At 44.2% G+C, this 22,008-nt stretch overlaps 2 protein-coding genes across 2 annotated transcripts; one reads left to right on the forward strand and one right to left on the reverse strand.

Moving 5' to 3' along the window:
• Positions 1–4,037: 4,037 nt before the first annotated feature.
• Positions 4,038–16,553, reverse strand: LOC308165339 (transforming acidic coiled-coil-containing protein 3-like; the record flags this gene model as incomplete). Its single annotated transcript, XM_080539496.1, has 8 exons — positions 4,038–4,103; positions 4,508–4,628; positions 5,100–5,206; positions 6,978–7,120; positions 9,345–9,537; positions 9,992–10,079; positions 12,200–12,306; positions 16,479–16,553. 8 exons carry the CDS (start codon positions 16,551–16,553, stop codon positions 4,038–4,040), a joined length of 900 nt encoding a protein of 299 aa, XP_080395622.1.
• A 1,389-nt stretch (positions 16,554–17,942) lies between these two features.
• On the forward strand, positions 17,943–21,063 carry LOC308165340 (interleukin-6 receptor subunit beta-like; the record flags this gene model as incomplete). Its single annotated transcript, XM_080539497.1, is given in 7 exon segments — positions 17,943–17,960; positions 18,545–18,659; positions 18,897–19,058; positions 19,497–19,590; positions 20,027–20,108; positions 20,427–20,719; positions 20,721–21,063. Coding segments are annotated over 7 exon segments (1,107 nt in total).
• Between the last annotated feature and the right edge of the window lie 945 nt (positions 21,064–22,008).

A 22,008-nucleotide genomic window follows, 5' to 3' on the forward strand; every position in this document is an offset into this window, starting at 1 on the left:
GAAGATGAGAGGAAAAGGGCCGACGTTCTCGCCGAAGAAGAGGCCAAAGATCGAGCGACAAATAGAGAAAATAAAGAAGCCATTGCCAAGCTGGAAAGGAAAGCCGCTGAGGCAAGACTGAAGTCAGCTGATAGCGTGGCCGAGTTTGAGAAGGAGACAGCGAAGGTGAAATTGGGGGCCGAAGAAGAGATCGCTGAGGCAAGGCAGAAGGCGGCCGTGATTGAGTTGAAGGCAGCAGAAATAGCCGCTCAAGAGCGCGCCAAACTACTGGAGGCTCAGCGGGAAGCATGGGAACAAGCCCGGGAGGCAGGGCTGGAGAGCGCCACGTATGGAGGCAACCGCACTGGAACCATCCCCAAGATCAAACTCCCTCCAACGAGGCTGCCCGTGTTCAGCGGGTGTATGAGAGATTTTCATCGCTGGCGTAAAGATTGGGAGAGCCTGCAGCAGCAGGGAGACCCATCGGGGTCGCCAGAGGTGAAGAAACTCCACCTCCTCGAGAGCATAGACCGAAAGGTTTTCGAGGAGCTCAAACTCTCGAGCTACCGCTCAGCGGAAGACGTATTCACAGCTTTGGAGAATCGGTTTGGAGACAAGGCAACCATCGCGCTGCAAATTATCGAGGAATTGGAAAGAATACCAGCGGTAAAAGGAAACCAGCCGAGGAAAGCGATCGACCTTATTCAGGCAGTGGAAAGAGCCCTCATGGACCTGACAGACTTAGGAGAAGTGGGCGCTATGAAGAACCCACTTGTAATTAAGGCCATCGAGAGCAAACTGCCAGATCGTGTGCAGGAAGGCTGGTTTGCTTTTGTAACCAAACCCAAAAACCAAGTCGCCCCAGACAAGCGGTTCGATGCTCTTCTTCTGTTTCTGAAAAGGCAGGAAAAAATCCTCGAGGGGATGGCTCGAATCCGAGGCTCCACAGAAACCTCTGAGGGAACACCAGAGAAGCCAGTCAGATGGGAGAAGAGGGCATTCACGAGGGCCACGGAGAGAGACTCACCGGTAGATGAAGAAGAGGAGGAACATCGAGGTGAAACCAGAGTCACGGGCAGGAACTCGGAAAGAAGAGAAGAGTGCGACATCTGTGGAAGCGATCAGCACGGTGGCAAAATATTCTTCTGCCAAAAGTTCAAGAGTGTCAGTCTGGCAGAGAAACGAGCCATAGTAAGGCAAAGCAAAGCCTGTCAGAAATGTTTGGGCATGCACGGCGCCGACGGGGAGTGTAGTAACCGGTACCTGTGCAGAGTGTGCAAGCGGGATGAAGGAAGGGCAAGTCATCACTACCTTCTGTGTCCCGAATGGAGTGAGGGGAAGAGGACAGGGCCAGGGTTCGCTGACAAGCAACGAGAATTCCTGGATTCTTTGGGACTCAACCCTGAACAGGAGAGGAGGGCGAAGGCATTCACCAGTAAGGCTTCGATGACGCTGAGCGCGGGCGCAGAAGGCGGAAGTCTCTTCGCAGAGGATGGGCCAGAGGAACATCCAGTACTAATGATGATATTGACAGTCAAAACAGAAGATGGATATGCCCTGGGAACTCTCATAGACCTCGCCTCCGACACAAATTATATCACCAACCGGGCCGCCGATCGGCTCCGACTGGAGCGGAAGCAAGTAACACTGACTGTGCATGGAGTCGGTGGAATGAAGGTCAAGGTCAAGACTAATAAGTACCTGCTAAAGGTCAGAGCGTGGAGCAACAACAGATGGAGTCCCCACGAGATGGTATGCTACGGGCTCGACACAATCGCTCGTGCAGACAAGGTCATCAGTCCAGAGCGACTCTGTAAGTTCTTCCCTGGGGTCGAGAAGGAAGAGCTGGTCCGACCTAAGGAAATCGAGCTCTTGATCAGCCACCGAGAGGGACGACTCGCTCCACGGTGGAGAAGAGGGACGGGAGACTTGGTGCTGTGGGACGGGCCTCTGGGGAAGACCGTGGGAGGAACGCACCCAGACCTGTTTGAAAGTTGGGAAAGATCCGCACACAACTCCCAGACGCACTTTGCGCGTTCTCTGAGAACGGAGGCAGTAAGATTTGAGGAGATCCCCTGCAAGACGCCCAGCGCAAAAGAAGAGGATGGAGACCAGAAGCCGCAAGGTCATGAAAAGACCGGGAGAACAGCTGCAAGCAGCAAAGAGGTCCTCGAGTGGTGGAGCTGGGATAGCATCAGCGCCGCGTGCGAGCCAAAGTGTGGAGGGTGTCGCTGCGGAAATTGTCAGCCGGGCGGGAAAGAGATGACTCTCGCAGAGGAAAAGAAGATCAAAACCTACGCAATTACCCGCGTCAACATCGGGGACAAGCCAGCCGGATGCATCGCCCAGCTGGCCATGAGGAAGACGGCAAGGCTGCCAGAGGTCGCCCACCTAAAAGAAGAGCGGAGAGCACTTGAAGAGGACACCTATGTAGACGACATTCTAGCGTCTCATGGCGACAGGAGAGAGCTGAGGAGCATCACAGAGGGAATCGAGAGGACGCTCAACGCTGGAGGTTTCGCTCCGGAACCACGGATCCAGTCGGGTCAAAGTGGGAGGAGCAAAGAGGGCCAGCCTGCAGAAACGAGGGCCAATGTGGAGCCAGAGTCAGAGGTGTTGGTGCTGGCTGATCAGCTGAGCGAGGAAACATCCAGGGGAGTGGCTGTAAGTGCTCGAGACAGCGTGAGCATGCTGCAACGGAAAGCGTTCACTGCAGCTGTAACACGCGCTCAGGCGAGGAAGGGGCTGGACCCGAAATGCGGCATTGAGGAGGAAGCAAATGCAAAGGGGACATTCACACCGGTTGGGAGTTCCAGGGACCCCGAGCATGAGAGGGAGAGGCTCTGGGGCGCTGCTCTCATGGACCTGATTGAGCCAGAACGCTTCAGTGAGATAGGCAGGCTCATTCGGGTAGTTGGGTGGGTCCGGCGAGCTGTTAGGCAGTGGTTGGTTTGCAGGAGGGCTCCAGAAGACGCAAAGTGGGAGGCTACACGCCCGAGGGAGACAAGAAGCGGAGTTAGCCTCGGCGTCCAGGAGCTGAACGCAGCTTTCCGCGACCTGTGTCTGGCTGCACAGGATGGAACAGAGTTTCCTAAAACGACTTGGGACAGACTGGTAGTTGAGAGGGTCGAAGGGCCGGGGCTGCTGGTGTGTTCCGGAGGAATCCAGGAGGCGAAGGAGGTGGGAATCCCACTTGTCCCCTACACTGCATGGATCAGCACTCTGTTGGCAGGGGAGGCCCATGGGGCGAACCACGAGGGGTTGGCTGGCACCCTATTGAAGATGCGCAAGAAGGCGTGGGTGATTCAGGACGAGGAAGGAGCGAGGGCCACGATCTCTTCCCAACGCTCGACCGAGACGTTGGGCGGGTGGTCGTGCTGCTTCCCGTGGAGGAGCAGTAGAAAATAACTGTATTAAAGAGAGGGAAAGTTGTGGTCCATTTAGGCACAAAGGACCAATGGACCAAGTGGGAGGTGTTTGGCTAATCCATGGGAGGGTATTTGATTGGGAGTTTATTTTATTGTTTGATTCATTTGATTGGGTAAAAGTATGCATGCAGAGAGTGATTGGCTTAGATAGAAATGGGGGCGGGCTTAATGGAGGTAATCTGGGTGGCAGGGAATCGGAATGACAGTATAGAGCGAGATGGGAGTTGGTAAGTTGAGCTCTGAATGATTGTGTAGTTTGTTGAATCTTTTCTGTTAGTTCGTTCACTGTTAATTATTTACATGTACTAATGGATCAATGTGTTTTCAGTTTTACAATCTGTTTATTAGAGGAAGAAGGAAATCAAACCGAATTGTGTCAGTCTCATCATTTCACCCGTACTGCCGGAGCAAGCAGAAAATTCACCATTCAGCTAACTAGAGGGAGAGCTGAACATGCATTATGGTTAGTGTTTATGAATATCTTTTTTACTGTACAAAAAAACAATAATTCTATGTAGTTTTCATTGATGGAGAAACATGGGAAATGATTTGTAATATCACCTTTATTATCTCACCACAGCAGTACAGACTCGCCGAGGACAAACAAAGAAAGAACTACTTAAGCTGCCCTCAGCCCTTATGAACATTTGCAATTAGCTCATCGCAAAGGCTCGTTAGTTCTTCTGCCTCTTTCGCCTGGAGGGAGAGAAGGAACGAAGGTAAGTAAGACACCAGTCAGAACCATGCTTTCTAAGGTAGGTCAGACACCAGTTAGAACCATGCTTTCTAAGGTAGCATTTTGTCTGTTCAGACAATAAGCAAGATATATATTTCTAGTCAACACAAGTTGCACATGGTCTTGGGGGTATTCCATCAACGTCACTCTAAGTAAAATCTAGGCTTATTTTGATCTGAAGTCTTGCGAGACTCATAAAAATAAGCCAGGATTTATTTTATTTTTTTGAAGTCTTGCGAGACTTATCGAAATAAGCCAGAATCCTTTAGCGACGTTGATGATGGAACGTCCCAGGTCTGGGCTACTGGTCACATGGGCTGTGCTGGGGTCTACTGGTCACATGGGCTGGGCTGGGGTGTCTTACCTTCAGCTCCAGGTTCTTCTCCAGCGACTGGACCTTCATCTGCTCCCTGCGCAGCTGAACCTGCAGCCCCACCGCCTCGGCCTTCAGATTGGAGCGCACCTCCGCAATCTTTGTGTTGGCCCTGCGGACCACAACACCGCCTCAGTTACCATGACGACAACACCGCCTCAAGTCACCATGACAACAACACCGCTTTAGTCACCATGACGACATATGAGACACGTTCTAGTCTTTTGGTCCTCATTTTCTGCAACCAATCAAAATGTTCTGACTTTTCTTTAGTCGAGCCAAAATACTGCAACTAAATGGATTGGGTGAGTAAACCTCACTGCTACCTAGTTAACTATAACACTACTTTACATTGTTAGCAGGCTCACAAAACGAGCTGTGTTAGTTGACTAGCGATGTGTCGTTGATATTTCAACAACGCGGAAATGTATTCACATTTTTCGAAAGAAAGGTCCGATCATTACATCAGATCCCGACATGAGGACCAAATGATCAGACTGTCACATATGAAAGAACTGCAACAACACAAAAACCCTGCACCAATCAGAAAGCTTAACAGAGACATTAGTCTGTCTGGTCTTACTGGGCGATCTTCTCCTCAGCGTGGGCCTTCAGGGTCTGGTACCGCTGCTCCTCCTTCTTCAGCCTCGCAGGGTAACTCTGGGCCCACTTCTTCAACACCTCCTCGTTCTAGACAGGGGGGGGGGGCATTTAACACACCAACATTCTAGAAAGGCACATTTAACACAAACACATCTAAAATGTCAATCATGAGGCTGGCAGAACCAAAAGATACTACTTCAGCTTACGCTTTTTTCCCCCTTTCTTAACATTTAGTTTAATGCCTTATTATTGATGCGTTTTCTATGTTCATACACACAAAAAAGGAACGAAATAAACTATGAATACTACCACCAAGTTATGGCCATCCACCCATTAACATTCAAGGAATGGATTTTGACCAAAAAACAATGTCATCTTTAGAGATGCTCCGATCTGATCGGCGCCGATCGATATCGTCCGATATGGCCTTGATCGGTTTTGATCGGGGTTCTCAAAACGGCCGATCAAACACGGCCGATCATATTACATAGAGAAATGGCGTCGCCAGTCTGGCAATATTACACAGTGTCGGAAAGAGACAACAAATATGCAGTTTGTAATGTCTGCTCAAAAGAAATTCCTCGCGGAGGAACGCACGCAAGGTCTTTCAATACCACGAATTATCATACGGCATTTGCTGCGTTCGTCGATTCGCTCCGAAGCGCACACTGGGCTCGACGGCATAAAGGGACCGAGTGCTTTGATTGGACGAGAGGCGTTCCACGAGTGCTGGTCAGAGTTCCAGCGCGACTTCGCGAGCGTAGTGTAGGTAGTGTTCAGCGACGTCATGTGACCCCGCGAGCAGGAAGTCACTAAGCTAGGCTAAGGCCCATAGCAACAACAACTATTAGCGCGCGAGTTTTAGGTCTTCCTCTGTGTACCTTGCACAAGTGTAGATAGCGAGCAACTTTTCAGCATAGCAGGACATATTTTAGATGATAAGAGGAACAGGCTGAGTGCCAAAAACGCTGAGATGCTTGTATTTCTCAAGGCTAATCTGCCAGTGATGCTGCTTAATCAGAAGTAAGGTTTGAGTCTGAAATCTCCTTAGGTGCAATGTTTTGTTTTTTTGTTTTATTGATTATTGCTGACTTGCTGTCTTATCTCCTCCTAAATATGACTTGAAACTGACTGACTTGAAACAGTATTTTATATTTGGCTATAGCCTGTTTATGTTGCAGTTTAGTTTGGGTATGTTTATTGTTCCTCAGGAAAGCTACAGTATAAGCTCCAAGTTCTCTAAGAGCCCCTAGTTCCTCTCATTCGAGTGGAATGTTGCACATTTGATGTGACAGTGTACATTTTATTTATTATGATTTTTATTTTCACATTTTATTTGTTTTCCTGAAGTAAGCTACAGGTGGTTGTGAATTCAATAAAACAGATGGTTGTCAATTCATGATACTTTCTCATCTCCTAATTTCATTTGAATACTTAATATACAATGTCAATGGTGTTAAGAATAATTAAAAACATAAATAATGCTACACAATAAATAGAATGCTTCAATTGCCATTTTCGACGCTGTGATCGGTGATATCGGATCGGCAGATCACTGATTCCAGTGATCGGCACCAAAAACCCTGATCGGAGCATCTCTAGACTCATCTTTCAACAAGTCAACAATGTTGACTTTTTTTAAACTCCTCTATGCCCTCCCTGTACTGACCTTTTTAAAGCCCTCTATGACCTCTCTGTACTGACCTATGACCTCCCTGTACTGACCGTTTTAAAGCCCTCTATGACCTGTACTGACCTTTTTAAAGCCCTCTATGACCTCCTTGTACTGACCTTTTTAAACCCCTCTATGACCTCCCTGACTGACCTTTAATGCCCTCTATGACCTCCCTGTACTGACCTTCTTAAACCCCTCTATGACCTCCTTGTACTTGGCCAGTATCTTGAAGAGGTCAGAGCAGGACCTCTCTATGATCTGCTCCTTCTCCTGCAGGACCTGGCTCAGCGCCTCCTGGGCTGCCTCCTGTTCCTTCTTCTTAGCCGCTGGAGGGGGAAGACACACAACCAGACCGTTATGACCACAGGTCAAAAGGTCATCTCAATCTAACCAACGCTTCACAGGGAACCAACAAAGGGTTATCATTTGTGACACGTTCTAATGCTTTGGTCCTCATATCAGCAACCAATCAAAATGTTCAGACTTTTCTTTTGAAACACAGAACTACGTTTCAACGTTGTTGAGAATCACAACACAAACTCGCTAGTCGAGTCAAAATACTGCAACAACGTAATGGACTGGGTGAGTAATCCCCACTGCTACCTAGTTAACTATAACACTACTTTACATTGTTAAAAGGCTCACAAAACAAGCTGTGTTAGTTGACTAGCGATGTGTCGTTGATTTTCAACAACGCGTTATTCACGTTTTTCTAAAGAAAAGTCTGATCAATATATCAGATCCCGACATGAGGACCAAAGCATTGGAACATGACACATTTGGATATGACAATAACGTTCCAGAACGGCATGTAAGTAAAGTAGCATACCCGATATCTGGATGATTGTGGCTTCATATTTAGACACGATTAATCTGGAGGAAAAAAAGGAACTGATTGAACTTGTTGTCCGCAACAACAGAAAATAGCAACATCTGCAAAATATGGTTCAAGTCAACTTACCTCATCTGTTGATTCCCCTGAGACAGTTGGTCAGTCTTCACCTTCCACTGCTCCTCTTTTTTATTGGCCTATAAAAAAAGAGAAGTTAAATTTAAAAAAAGAACTTTTTCTCACAGTTGGTTTGAAAGGGACACATGGTGAAACACAGTGGCGGCTGGCCGATAGAGGGCGCTGGGGCGCCGCCCCCACCTTCACTTCCTAGTTGCGATAAAAATAAAAATAAAACATTGTTTATTCACAAAATGCGGCTGATATTCTGTCGGCGCCTATCAGCATTCATAAAAAATCCTCCAATACAATAAACATTTTATCTGTGTGTGTGTGTAAAATTCACTGTTAAAATACATAGGGGGAGTCGTCGGGGCGCCGGCCGAATGCAAGTCTATGGCAGGCCAAATACTTTTGGCTTACATGTGAGCTGTAGCAGCGCTCCAATTGGCTGTCTCCTATTTCTCGGCCGGGGCGCAAAAATTGGTCCTAAGTCTGACGTCAAACGTGACGTTTTGCAATTTCCGGCTCCAAACCAGAAATACAACATTGTGCGCACGACGCGAGAGAGTTTTTGCCGGGTGAGATGTCTTCAGATAGAAAGTAAGCAAGTTGAAACGTCAGCAAATATAATTGCTGAGTGTTCTGACAGAGAAAGTTGGTTAAAATTGGTCGTTATTATTGTGACTAGAAAGTGTCTGACTGACACTTGACAATGACTATAATTCCATTGTAAATAGTGTCAAAGAACTATCAAGCTAGCTAGCTAGCTCAGAGGTGATGAGATGAGCTAGTCTGCTGCACACATGCCAGCTAAAGAGCTAACTGGAGGCACTTTATTATTTTACTTAAGTTAAATTAGATATACAATCTTTCTTATTCTGCTAGAATTGGGCTTCATTGGTAATACCATAATGGCATATTTACAGTACATGGACAGTGGATTGAAGCATTTGAAATGTCTGTTTTGTATAGTATAGTTGGACATGTTTTTTTTTCCAGGTGAGAGAGTAATGTCAAAATGACATTATCTGACTGCATTGCCCACAGCAATCCAAAATTCAATTATAATTATGTTATAAATTGATCCATATCAATTTATAACATAATTATAATTGAATTTTGGATTGCTGTGGGCATTATAAATACTCTGGTTGTTATGTTTGCCTTTTGGTTGACAGCAAAAGGGAGAGAGGAGGATAGAGAGGGAGAGAAGGAGAGAGAGCAGGATGGTGTCGGCACACCAGAGAGAGAGAGAGCAAGAACCAGGTGAGAAAGTGGACAGGTAGTCAAGACCACATAAGTAAGTAGCCTTGAGAACCGATGGTTCTCGAGCCTAATGGCCCATAGGGAAGGAGCCCATCTCCTGTTTCCGTAGCGTGAGGCGGCTTAATGTACAAGTTAGTACACCCCCTGGACATGACGCTGGTATGTCGCAGGGTCTTATGCCACGGTCCATGCCACCCCCCCAAGGCAGCAAACCTAGGGGAAACACTGTTATTCTCATGCTAAAATCGACTGTAAATCCAGATTTTAAAGTTGATATTCTTCCCCGTGGAGCATGCCCCCATAACCTGTGTCCCACCCAAAAATTTTAGCACCAGCCGCCACTGGTGAAACATCTCCTTCAGAGAAAACACGCACCTCTGCCTGGACCCTAGCGATAGCATCATCCATATCCTTCTGGTTGTATTTCAGCACGTCGATGATGGCGTCCTCGGTGTGGACCGGCTGGGGGAAGGGGGGGACCAAGCTCTCTAGAATCTGATAGTTATCAACGAGAGGAACGACACCCTGCACAGAGCCAGAGGGAGGGACAACATTCAGACAGGTATGCATTCATCTGATGGTAAGGTGTGATGATTAAGGGAAACTAACACATCTAACGTCACTAGCTGAGAGCAGGATGTTTCAAACACAGGGTTCCTACAAGTTTCAACAAGTCAAATTTAAGACCTTTTTAGACCTCTTTGAATATAATTTTAGACCTATTCGCAACACCATATGATAGCTTTTTGTCATCTTCGAGGCGATGAAATTAGGGATTTCACTGCCATACAGACAAAAAAGGAAGCGAATTGGCAGTTTTTTGGTTCCAGCTTGATTACTTTCCATGTGGTCGGACTGATTTTGTTGTTGTTTAGCTGTTCTAGTGTTAACTGTCACTTAGATTTAACTGTCATTTTCCCATTTTAAATAAGATTTGACAGTGTTGGTGATGTGGTGTTCTAGTGTTGAGGAGATGTACTGGTGCTGGAACATGATCTAGCAGCTTGCTGCCGTCTCTTTTCTGTCCCTTCACCTCCGCCTTCACGCTGGTCCTCTGCACCTCAAGACTGCAACAACAACAGACATAAAAGTTTATATACGACTGCTGATTAAATAGCAGAGAGAATGAGATAAAAAATGTGTGATTAGGACCAAAAAAGGATGGAACTCTTTACCCAAGCATGTTAGTAAAAATGTATTCTAGAGGCACTTCCAAGAAAACAATAAAAAGAGCACTTAATACAATTAAGGGCCAATCCCAATTCACCCCCACGGCTTCATTTTCACCCCTATGGCTTGATTTGTGCGTTCACGTTTAGGGGGAGGGCTATCAATTCATATTTCATCGAGCCATGGCTTCATTTCGAGGGCTAACTATGACTTCGTTTCGAGCGATTCCAGGACCAGACTATCTTCGAAGCCATAGGGGTACGCTACCCCTTGATTCCAGGATGCTTTGCGAATCATCTACAGAAATGTTATGTCGCTCTATTCAATGCGGAAATGTCATTTTACTTTCTCTGTAATTACTTATTAATAAAGATTTGAAAAATTATGATAACAATCTTATCATCTTAGTTTAATGTCATTACAATGCATTATAGACCTTTTATTTATAACAAGCATAACCCCCCCAAAAAAACGCTTTTATGTCGGTGCTGTGTCTAACGTTACAGTAACGCAAAGCTGCATGACAGTCGAGCATTTCAGAGATGTACAATCATAAATCAATTATTACCTGTGGCGTTTGACAGCGGATGATGGTACACATATGTAAAGTTATCTATCAAAAATTAGTTTAATGTCATTACAATGCATTATAGACCTTTTCTTTATAACAAGCATAACAAAAAAAATCGCTTTTATGTCGAGATGCTGTGTCTAACGTTACAGGCTGATTTGTGGACAGCATATGACATATCTCCATGTCTAATGTCTGATGTACTAATGTCATTTCAATGCATTATAGACTTTTTCTTTACAACAAGCATAACAAAAAAATTGCTGTTATGCCTGATCACTTCCATTAGACTACTAAAGCAAGACACCGGAGCACTCATATCTGCGCGTTTGTCACAGGCTGACAGTCACTCTGTTCCTCTGCCCCGGCAACTGACCCATAGCAATGTGCGCGATTAACATTTCAGAGATGTACAATCATGTTTATTTAGAAATAAATTGAGGTGTTTGACAGCGGATGATGGTAGACATATTTAATGTAAAGTTATCCATCTAAAGTGTTCTATCCACAGGCTGATATGTGCATGATAGGCGCGAATCCCCCCCCCCCCCCCCCTTGGTGGCATAAATTGTATTGCGGCATACCAAAACAACTCGCAATCTAATCCGAACAGTTGTTATTATGTAATATTATCGATGGATGTGACATTTTTGATGGAGGGCAGTGAGCGGGAGACTCATCAAGGACATGTAGTTAATTAATGCAGTGGACAGCGGCTGTTTCTCCAGCGTTCCTGTCACTTCGGATTTCGTAAAGTCATAAAATTAAATATGTAAGTCATGCATTTGTCCATGATTCCCATTGATGGTATATGACGCCGTAAATTTAACAAAAGTTCAGCCACGAAGTTGTTGCACTGTTGTCCTATATCAGTGCAGACTGGCAGGGTAGGAGCACAGGTTTCATACAGGTTAGAGCGCCGTTATTCTGTCATGGTCTGATAATGAAGCATTGTTATTTTTTATTTGATGGTTTGTTTGATCGATTGATAGCGTAAAAGTGAAGTTGTGAATGAGTCGCGAGCGTCAATGCTTTTCTACGATACTCCTGATGACGTATCCGTCGTGAAGGGCTGTCCCAATTCTTAGGGGTAGATTTCAACCCCTATGGCTTGTGGCTCTGTTCGAAGGCCTTGGCTTGAAATCGAGTCACACTCGAAAACGAGCCATAGGGGTAGAAAAGGGAATCGGGATTGGGCCTAACTCTGAATGAACAGTAGATGATTCCTCGTTTGCTGATCTGTTGTATTTCATTTATTTTCTTTGGTTTTTATTTATTTTATTCCTTTCTTTTGTTATGTGTGTATACAATGTTTACAATTGTCTATCTAATGTTGACAATTGTTCAAATATAATTTGTGTGTCAGACCCCAGGAAGACTAGCTAATGTCATGGCATTAGCTAATGGGGATCCTAATAAACAAAGAAGCCAAAAAGTGGAACTCACCGTGAAGCGAAGGGAACAGGGCAGGGAAGGCTGTTCAGCCCTGTAGCGCAGCCAGATTTGTTGGGGCTCTCCCGTAGGGACTGTTTCCTCAACGCAGACTCCTGGAACTAAATTCAAATGGAAAAGAAGTTAGGACCTCAAAGGTAGGATCTCAAAAAAGAAAATGATAATACATTTGAAGTAATTGTATACAAAACAGTTCATGCATGGTTATCTTGTTTAATTCTGGACAGAAAGGTCATGGATATGCACACGCCACAAGCACAAGATTCAGACCCAATTTTGTGTATGACCTCAATGGACCCTATAGCGATAACCAGGGCTTAAAGTGGGGAAAAATCCTGTGCCTGAAACTTTTTCTTGGGGAGACGGGTCACAGTTTGAGATATTGGGAGAGCGGGTACAGAAGACAGCTTCTTGTCTCAATGTTTAAATGCATTAATACTATTTTATAGTCAATACAAAATATATGTCTCAATGTTAAAATGCATTAATACTTTAAATGAATGTGCAACAATACTATGTGCAATATGACAACCCTTGTGTACATAAGGTTCAGATATAGGAAAAGTTAGGATATTTATAGCATAGCATAGAGTACAGCACAGTGTTTTATTGTATAGTTTAGTAGTATAGTAGATAGTGTACCTAGCCTTTATTTATGTAAACCAGCTCTTTTCCCTTTTTTATTTTACCCTTGGCCCTCGTGTTTTTAGTCTTTTTCCAAGCACCAGGGGAGCCCCCCCTCCTAAATTTCGTTGTATGGTACCTGTACTGTATTAATGACAATAAGTGCCTTGCTCAAGAGCATATGCAGCACCCTCATGAGGCGGGGATCTTAACCAAGGCAAGGCACTTAACCCCTCAGGGTTCGACAGTGCGACTGTTTTGGTCGCATTTGCGAGTGAATATATTTCTGTGCGACTTGGAAATACATTCAATCGCACCAGTGCGACATTTTTTTTTCTTTTTTTCCTAACACCAGGGGAGCCACCCCTCCTAAATTTCGTTGTTTGGTACCTGTACTATAGCAATGACAATAAAGACCATTCATTCATTCATTCATACTGTGAGAGCCTCTGTGTCCCTGAGTGTTACAAGGGGGGTCAGCGAAGAGGACTCCCCATCGCCCCTACTGGTCGAAGAGCGACAGTGCTCCAGCCCTGGACTAATTATCGAATGATTGTTGTCACCTGTGAGTGTTTGTCAGTGTATATAGGTGTGTCCCATTTCCTTGTTCCCTTGTCAGTCGATCACTTGTGTTACCCCGTATGGAATGCTTCAGAACCCTGTGTATGTATTACCACTTCACGTATCCGTTACCCGGAACGTAATTTGAACTTTGACTTTGTTTGCTGGTTTGCAACCTTGTACCGCCTTTGGAGCCCTTTGCTCAATCTTTAGTTTTCGTGCACTTTATTATTTACCGCAGTGCCTGAGTTATTATTACCTACGTGCTGAGCCCTACTGCTCCCCTTTTGTTATTCCGGCTAAGAGTTTATGTTTGTACCTATGAATCATACGTCTCAGTAAAGAGAATCTTTATTTTATTACATCTCCGTCTCATTCTTTACTTAGCCCGCACCTGGATCCGACATTATTGTGTACACCCAGAACCTATAGAGAAACATAACAGAACCTATTGAGAAACATAACACCTGAGTAAGAGATCATGGGGATCATGTCCCTCATGATCACAAGTGACCATAGGAGATAAATCACTGAACTTGTCAACATATTAACTTCGGGACCTGCAGCCAAAGACAGCCAAAGACAATCACAGAAGCCAGGTAGGCTTACCTGTGTATGCTGCATATTAATGGCTGCTATACGGTTTGCATATTCACTGCTGTTTGGCTGATTGATTACTGAGTTGGTTTTGGAGTGCTGGCATTAACCTGGTTGGGCAGACTCGGAGCTGTGTTGTCTAGATGCTGTCAAATAAGGAATCTCCGCTTTGTCTCTTTGATTGATTGAGTTTATTCATGGTTCGACAGTAAGCAGTAATCCAAGGGATGACAACTTTCACATATTTCCAACATGGTCCTTTGATATTAACATACAACGTCTATCTCCGTTTAGAATGATAAGGTTCTATCTCCGTTTAGAATGATACGGTTCTATCTCCGTTTAAAATGATAAGGTTCTATCTCCGTTTAGAATGATAAGGTTCTATCTCCGTTTAGAATGATAAGGTTCTATCTCCGTTTAGAATGATAAGGTTCTATCTCCGTTTAGAATGAGAAGGTTCTATCTCCGTTTAGAATAAGGTTCTATCTCCGTTTAGAATGATAAGGTTCTATCTCCGTTTAGAATGATAAGGTTCTATCTCCGTTTAGAATGATAAGGTTCTATCTCCGTTTAGAATGATAAGGTTCTATCTCCGTTTAGAATGATAAGGTTCTATCTCCGCTTAGGGCAGTTCAGAGATATTGAGCGTCAAAGGTTTTACATTCCATTATGTTCTGTGAGATGGAACCTTTGTATTTTATGAATGACTAACTCAAAAATGTAAACATTTAAAAATAACACCACACAGGCATTAATAAACACCTACAGTGTCAAGAGCCGGTTATGATAATTCTGATATGTTATGATTATGATAATTTGTTGTCGTCATACGAAAATTGCGCAATTTTCATTGTGCTACTGAAATTCTTGGTGTGCTACTAAATTTTTTGACATGGTAGCACAGTGCTACCTGGGGAAAAGGTAAGCGTCAAACCCTGCCCCTAATTGCTCCAGGGGAGCTGACTATTGCTGACCCTGTGCCTAGAGCAAAAAATACCAAATTCCAACAATTGATTGACAAGTTGATTGCATGGCAAATAAAACATTCATTCTTCTTCTAACAAGGTCAGAACTTGAACCGACATCAACCACTATTAATACTACACATTTATGCAATGATGAAATAATTACCTTCAAAATGGATATGTGAGACATCGTTCAAACCTCCAACAGCTTGGCCAACTGCAAGTTAAAACAAAGAACATCGCACGTGGCTGTGTTACATATCATTGAAACTTGCTTTATGAGCTAGCTTCCACAACACAGCAACAAACTCAGCTTGGTGTGTTCTTCACATCTATAAGCTATATAATAACGGTTAAAATAGTTAGTTATAGTCGTGCATTTGATGATTTTGCTCAATCAAATAAGCACCTGCGGTTAGCCTGCTTAGCTAATGACTTCACGAGAAACGCAGTCTGGTAATACACTAATATGGTAAACGGAGATTTTCTTGGCTAATTATAATTTCAGCTAGCAGATATTCGCTTGCACATGCCTTTGAATCGTGATAGCTAAGCAATTTCACTCGTTTTGTACCTTCTTAACTCATTGACTGCCAAAGACGCCATTTGAAAAACCAGATACTTTATTTTTCTGTTTTGGTAGTCTGTCCAATGTCACACTTGCCCTTCTCCACCGGCACTAGTTTTGGATCTAGCTTGCTGTTCATTATTTTGATGATAAATTGTAGATAGCTAGCTATAACATCTTCATGAGTCATCTACGTTTCTACATCTCCGTCGAATACTACACAGCAGAGTTTGACGCTTGAGTTTTTACAACGCGCAACTGCCAGAAAAACATACCGGCATATACAGTAAATCGATATTGTCGAACCCTATATATATATATATATACACACACACACACACATACATAACCATACAGGCTTAAATACTGATTAACAGTTCATCACTGTAACCCCCTCCCCCCCTACGCAAAACGTGTCCACCGCGTGCACTGATAATGGCCATGTCCGGACAGCCCACCTGGGGGTCAGGGGGGTTGAATAGCTGTAGAATGTAGATTGGTTTCACGGCTACATTATCGTCATAGTGCAGCATTTGGAATATATTTTATACATAACTAGCTAGATTTGATAGCTTGGTAGCTAACAATCAATAGCGCGTTTTCCGAATGCGGACGATCGACCCTTAGCTAGCATCTAATTGGAAAGAGTCCGAATTGTCCAACTACCGAATAAGTCCACTTGACGAACTGTTTTACCTATAACATACATAACTAGTTATGTTTAATTACCTATATGTAATATATGACCTATATTTAATGACCGTATACCAGCCGTCAATGACGAAAGCTCTAATGAATAGCAACTAAGCTAACGAAATGCTAACGCTAACACAGCTAGTTCAATGACAGTGCACACACCGTTTAAAGCAAGATTAATTCAATAACATAATTGCAGCACGTGAGATATTAACACATTAATATGTACATTGATAAGATATGAAAATGTCTTCCATACATTGTGGAAGGCTTTCCGCGGTAAGGTGACCAGCTTTCTCAGATGCAGTCTCTTGTCGGTCTGGGCGGTGGGCATGCGAACAGGTTGATGGTCGGAGAGAAAGAAAGTCTCCGACGTCTCTGACCTGGAGTGTCTAGGACCGGGCGGGAAGGAGTCACGTGAGAGGAAACAGGACCCGTGTAATTTGCACTTCTGAAAAAAACACGCAATTAAACTCTTATCATTGAAAATGTGAGATAGTTCAACAGTTTACAAAAACATTTAAGTTTGCCCATATACATGCACCTTAATTCATGGATACCTATATTACCGGTATATCTTGTATTTTTATTAATTGCTGTGCAACACATTGTCTCTGAATATTTATCTGAAAATAGCAGCTATGGAGTCCATAAGGAGCCTATCATTTACTGTGTCTTTTAGCTCAACTTCATACTTTGATTTTTTCTTTCTTTCAGTAAACTGTTTCGGAACTACTTGACTGTGCTACTTAATGAGTCAATTGCGTAGTCAGTGGCAGGTGTGAGAGATGAGTCAGTGGTGGCTTGCCTCAGGCATGAATCTAACCACCACAAATCAAACAACCAACCGAACTGATCTTGAATCAGTTTATTAAGACGCCACCAGATCATCGCTCATCAAAGACACAGTAAATAGGCTAATTATGGACTCTATTATATAGATGCTATTTTCAGATAACGAAATTAAGAGACAATGTGTTGCACAGCAACAGTACGTTAACAAAATACAAGATAGAATATAGGTAGCCTATCCATAAATTAAGGTGCATGTATATGGGCAAACTTGGTTGTAAACTGTTGAACTATCTCACGTCTTAACGGAGTGAACACGTGATTCCTTCCCTGTTATTCCTGGTCGTGGACGATTCTGTCTTTCTGACTTTCTCAGCCTGCTCGCTGCCACATCCAAGACCGTCAAGACACTGCGGAAAGTGTTGCGTAATGTATGGAAGACATTTGATCAAATTACATATAAATGTGTTAATGTCTTACACGTGCTGCAATTATGTTATTGAATTAATCTTGCTTTATGGTGTGCACTGTGCAATATCATTGAACTAGCTGGGTTACTGTTAACATTTCGTTAACCTAGTTGCTATTAATTAAAGCTTTAGTAATTAACGGTTGGTATACGGCCAGGTAATTAAACATAATTAGTTATGTATTGTATAGCTAAAACAGTTTGGTAAGTGGACTAATTCGGGGATTTTGCTCAAGCGTTTGGACAATTCTGACTCTTTCCAATTAGCAGGATCGTCCGCATTCGGAAAACGCGCTATAATTGATTGTTAGCTACCAACCTATCAAACTGGAGTGGGGGGGAGGGCTGCAAATGCATTTGTCTCCCTAATTGCTGATGATGATCAACCAGTAGCATTTAAGCCTAAAGATGTGTTGCCTTGACACTGTAATTATTTTACTACAGCCAATCCCAAAACCAATCATGGAAGAATGGGACGAGGTAATTTGCCACCTGACCATTAACTTCATCAAACACATTTTGATATGAATCATACTAAAATGAAGAGGCAGTTTTTTCCCCTCACAATCACACTCTGTTTGCAGGATGCTACTATCAGTACCAGCAATGGTAAGTTAAAGACCCATTTTAAGTTATGAAAAGTTACATTTACATTTTTGGCATTTAGCAGACGCCTTATTCCAAATTACTTAAGGTACAATCGATACATTTGACTAAGCAAGTGAATCATCAATTCACTAGTTGTAGCAGGAAGAGTTATCCAGCTCAGGCCAGGGGCCATTGGCAGTCGTGCTAGAAGAAGAACATTTTTTACATTTACAAATAATCAATAGCCTGATGGTTCCTTATCACACTGGCAGAGCTAACAAGTTCACAGGTGACATGGCTTTGTACACAGAATACTGAAGGAATGATTTCCTTTTTTTAGGGGGTGTTCTCACTAGAACATTTGCTTCACTGGTTTCCTGGCCACAGATTAAGCCAAGTCTTGGAATAAATTGTAATTACAAAACATGTTAGGCTTAATTTGTGCGTGGGAACACTTTTAACACCTTTTGTGATAGCTGAGGCCAGGGAAGAACGATGCAGAGCTGGAGTGGATGGAGATCCCTCTGGACAGACAACGAGGCTTCATCACCAACTACACCATCTACTACACCACAGGGGGCCACGAACTCTGTACGTACTGTACACACACACTCAAACAGACGTGACGGACACGCACACACACACACACACACACACACACACATGAATTAACATTAATTAAATAAAAATGTTATAATTAAAATGATTCTGTGTCTTGACCCAATTTACTGTCATCTCGTTCTCCATGTGCAGTCCTGCTGTAATGGGAGTGTCGGGGCGGCGTGTACGAGTGTGTGTGTTCACCTCTGTGACTGTGTTGTTTTGCAGCCGACAGCGTGCCTCCTGACACCGACTCCTACACGCTCAGGCACCTGTCCAGCAGCAGTAACTACGTGGTGCGGGTCATGGCCTCTACTGTGGTGGGACACACCAACAGCACCAACTTCTCCTTCGTTACCCACACCTACGGTGAGCGTTACCAGGAGCACAGTACTGTTCTAAAACCAAGCACACACACAACCAACACAAACATGTTACATGGACTGAGGTACACCCACATGGTTTTCTTTTGTATTCTGTCTGTCATGTATTTCCAAAATTGCACCATGTGAATGGACTCCATCAGCAATATTTTCACAAAATCTGCCGGAGCACAAGAATATTTCATACTACAAAAGCAACATTTTGCACTCTGTTAAACTTCTGTCCCTCTATAACTTCCCCTGGGCTGCCATCCGTTCTCCCTCTGTGGTTCTATTCGTTAGTCAAGTGAATCAACAATAATGTTGTAGAAGATGTCATCTTAATGTTGTATCTCATCTTGATGTTCTAGATCTCATTTAAATGTTCTCTATTTGTTGTGTGCGCGTGTGTGTGTGTGCGTGTGCGTGTGCGCGTGCACGTGCGTGCGTGCGCGTTGTCCATCAGCTCCGGGCCAGATAGAGGGCATCGTGGTGGGAGCGTGTTTCGCCTTCCTGTTCGTGGTGTTGATGACCATGCTGTTCTGCATGTGCAAGAAGGAGTAGTGAGTTACTCCTCTATCCTGTCTCTCCTACACTGTGACAGCCTGGAACAACATTCATCACTATGGATTATTATATTATATATTATATTTATGACTCCTGGAAAGTTACTGCAGCAGTTCTGGCTTCTCTCTGTGAAGACAGCACATATGTCATTGCTGAGGAATTTGACTTTGCTTGATATCATACAGTAGATTAGCTGTCTGAACAAAGCACTTACAAAAATAGCTGTGTTTGTGTTTGAAATAATTCCTTTTCAAAGAACTATCACTTCATTTCACTGAATCTAGCATGAAGGCTTCAGTGGAATCAACAGAATAGTTCCAAACGTTCTCATCCTGCATGCCAAACCAAACACAAAGCAACAGACTAAAACCTATAGTCTATTTTTCACCTGCTAAAAGACGTTCTCTAACCATGCCTTGTTTTGTTTAGGATCAAGAAAATCTTCTGGCCGGTTGTCCCAGACCCCTCCAACAGCACCATCGCCACCTGGTCACCTGACTTCCCCTCCAAAGTAGGTCCCAGTGCCTCTGTGCTGCTGTGGGAAGAAATAAACGTAGGAACTTATAAACTTAGGAACTTAGATGATTTATGTCCCACAGACAAAACACCTGTCCTAGATTCAGATGTGCATCCACTTCACCTATCTATATCTCTATATTATTATTATTATTATTATTATTATTATACTGTATATTATTTAATCCCATCAACCCTCTTCTCTCTCTCTCTCTCTCTCTCTCTCTCTCTCTCTCTCTCTCTCTCTCTCTCTCTCTCTCTCTCTCTCTCTCTCTCTCTCTCTCTCTCTCTCTCTCCCCCTCTCCGCTGCCAGGCAGACAGCCCCAAGGAGAGCATCCTGGCAGATGTGAGCGTGGTGGAAGTGGATGTGTTTGACAGGAAGTCCCTGTACGAGGAGGACAAGACGTGCCTGCCCCTGAAGAAGGACAAGTACCTGTCGGAAGAGCACAGCAGCGGCATCGGAGGCTCCTCCTGTATGTCCTCGCCACGCCAGAGCGTCTCTGACAGCGACGAGGGGGGAGATTCGGGCCAGACCACGGCCAGCACCGTCCAATACTCCTCTGTGGTGGCCGCCTCCACTGGCTACAAGACCCAGACCCAGGCCCAGGCCCAGCACGTCTTCGCCCACACAGCCCCTGCTGGACTCAGAGGAGCACCCTGACCTCCACCACCAGCTCCACCTCCAGGAGGGGCAGGAGTCCCGCTACCCCAGGAACCCATACTTCAGACGCTCGCCGGCGGGTAACGAGGACAGCCGTCCGCCTGCGGAGTTCAACCAGCTAGAGATGGAGGAGCAGGGCGGGGCCTCGTCGCTCAGGTTCAGCCCATTGGAGGAGGGGTCTCAGCAGACCACGCCCACAGATGAAGAGGAAACCCCTGATTGGCAGCCGTCGTCAGCAGGACCCGCCCCTAGCTATATGCCTCAGCTGAGTGGCTACAGGCCACAATGAGGGAGAGTCAGAGGACGTTGACTTTTGTTTGCAATAGTGTAATTCCTCCGTGCCTTTTGTTCATTTCAAAGCTTTAAAAGTCAGCAAGTCCAAGTGTTTTTAGAATGATGTCTGTGAGTCTATTAGGTTTTGCACTTTTTTTATTGCCAATCATGAACTCATACACTGTGTGTCCATCGTAACATGCTTCACAAACTGACTGTTTAGGTTTGTAGACTTAGCCTTTGTCTTGAGGCTTTTATTGTTGTAATGTCCTAAAAAGCTAATAGAATCACAGAAGTCATGACTTGTAATGTAGTTTATCACATAGCTTCAAGCTGACAATTTGTCATACTATTACAATTGTACAATAAGTATGTTATACATATATGAATGTAATTAACAGATATAGTCATGTTGCACAGCAACCAAGTGTTTCCCCTGATGTTGCCAGGATGGTAAATTTCATGGTATAGCACCCTCTTGTGTCCTATTTTCCACATTACTCTGACAGGCCTGACCACTACCATTTAATTTCACTGACTAAGCATCATCGGTGCTGCTCTGCTTTGAGTGAGCAAACTTGACTTTGTATCATGCACAGTCCAGAAGTGGGCTAATCTCTACAGCCTGACCAGGGGTCACTTCTATAGACTGAGGGTCAAGGGTCACTTTGAAGGGACACTGTTTGGTGAAGCATCATAACAAGACACTGGACTTGAAGAAAGAGGAGTGATGATGACAAACTGTACAACAGGGCCTGCCGTGTATGGACACCCCACACACACACACAAACACAAACACATGCGCACACACACACTGCATATTTTAAATGATTATAATTATCACAAGGAATAAGATTGAGAGAGAGAATAACCATTTGACTCCATGTACATCAGACTGCTATAATGCCTGATTGTTGTCAAGAACTTTGCTGTAGGGTCACCATAGATGAATGGCATGATT

Source organism: Nansenia antarctica (assembly GCF_963989245.1).
Source record: "Nansenia antarctica genome assembly, chromosome: 9".
Classification (NCBI taxonomy): Eukaryota; Metazoa; Chordata; class Actinopteri; order Argentiniformes; family Microstomatidae; genus Nansenia; species Nansenia antarctica.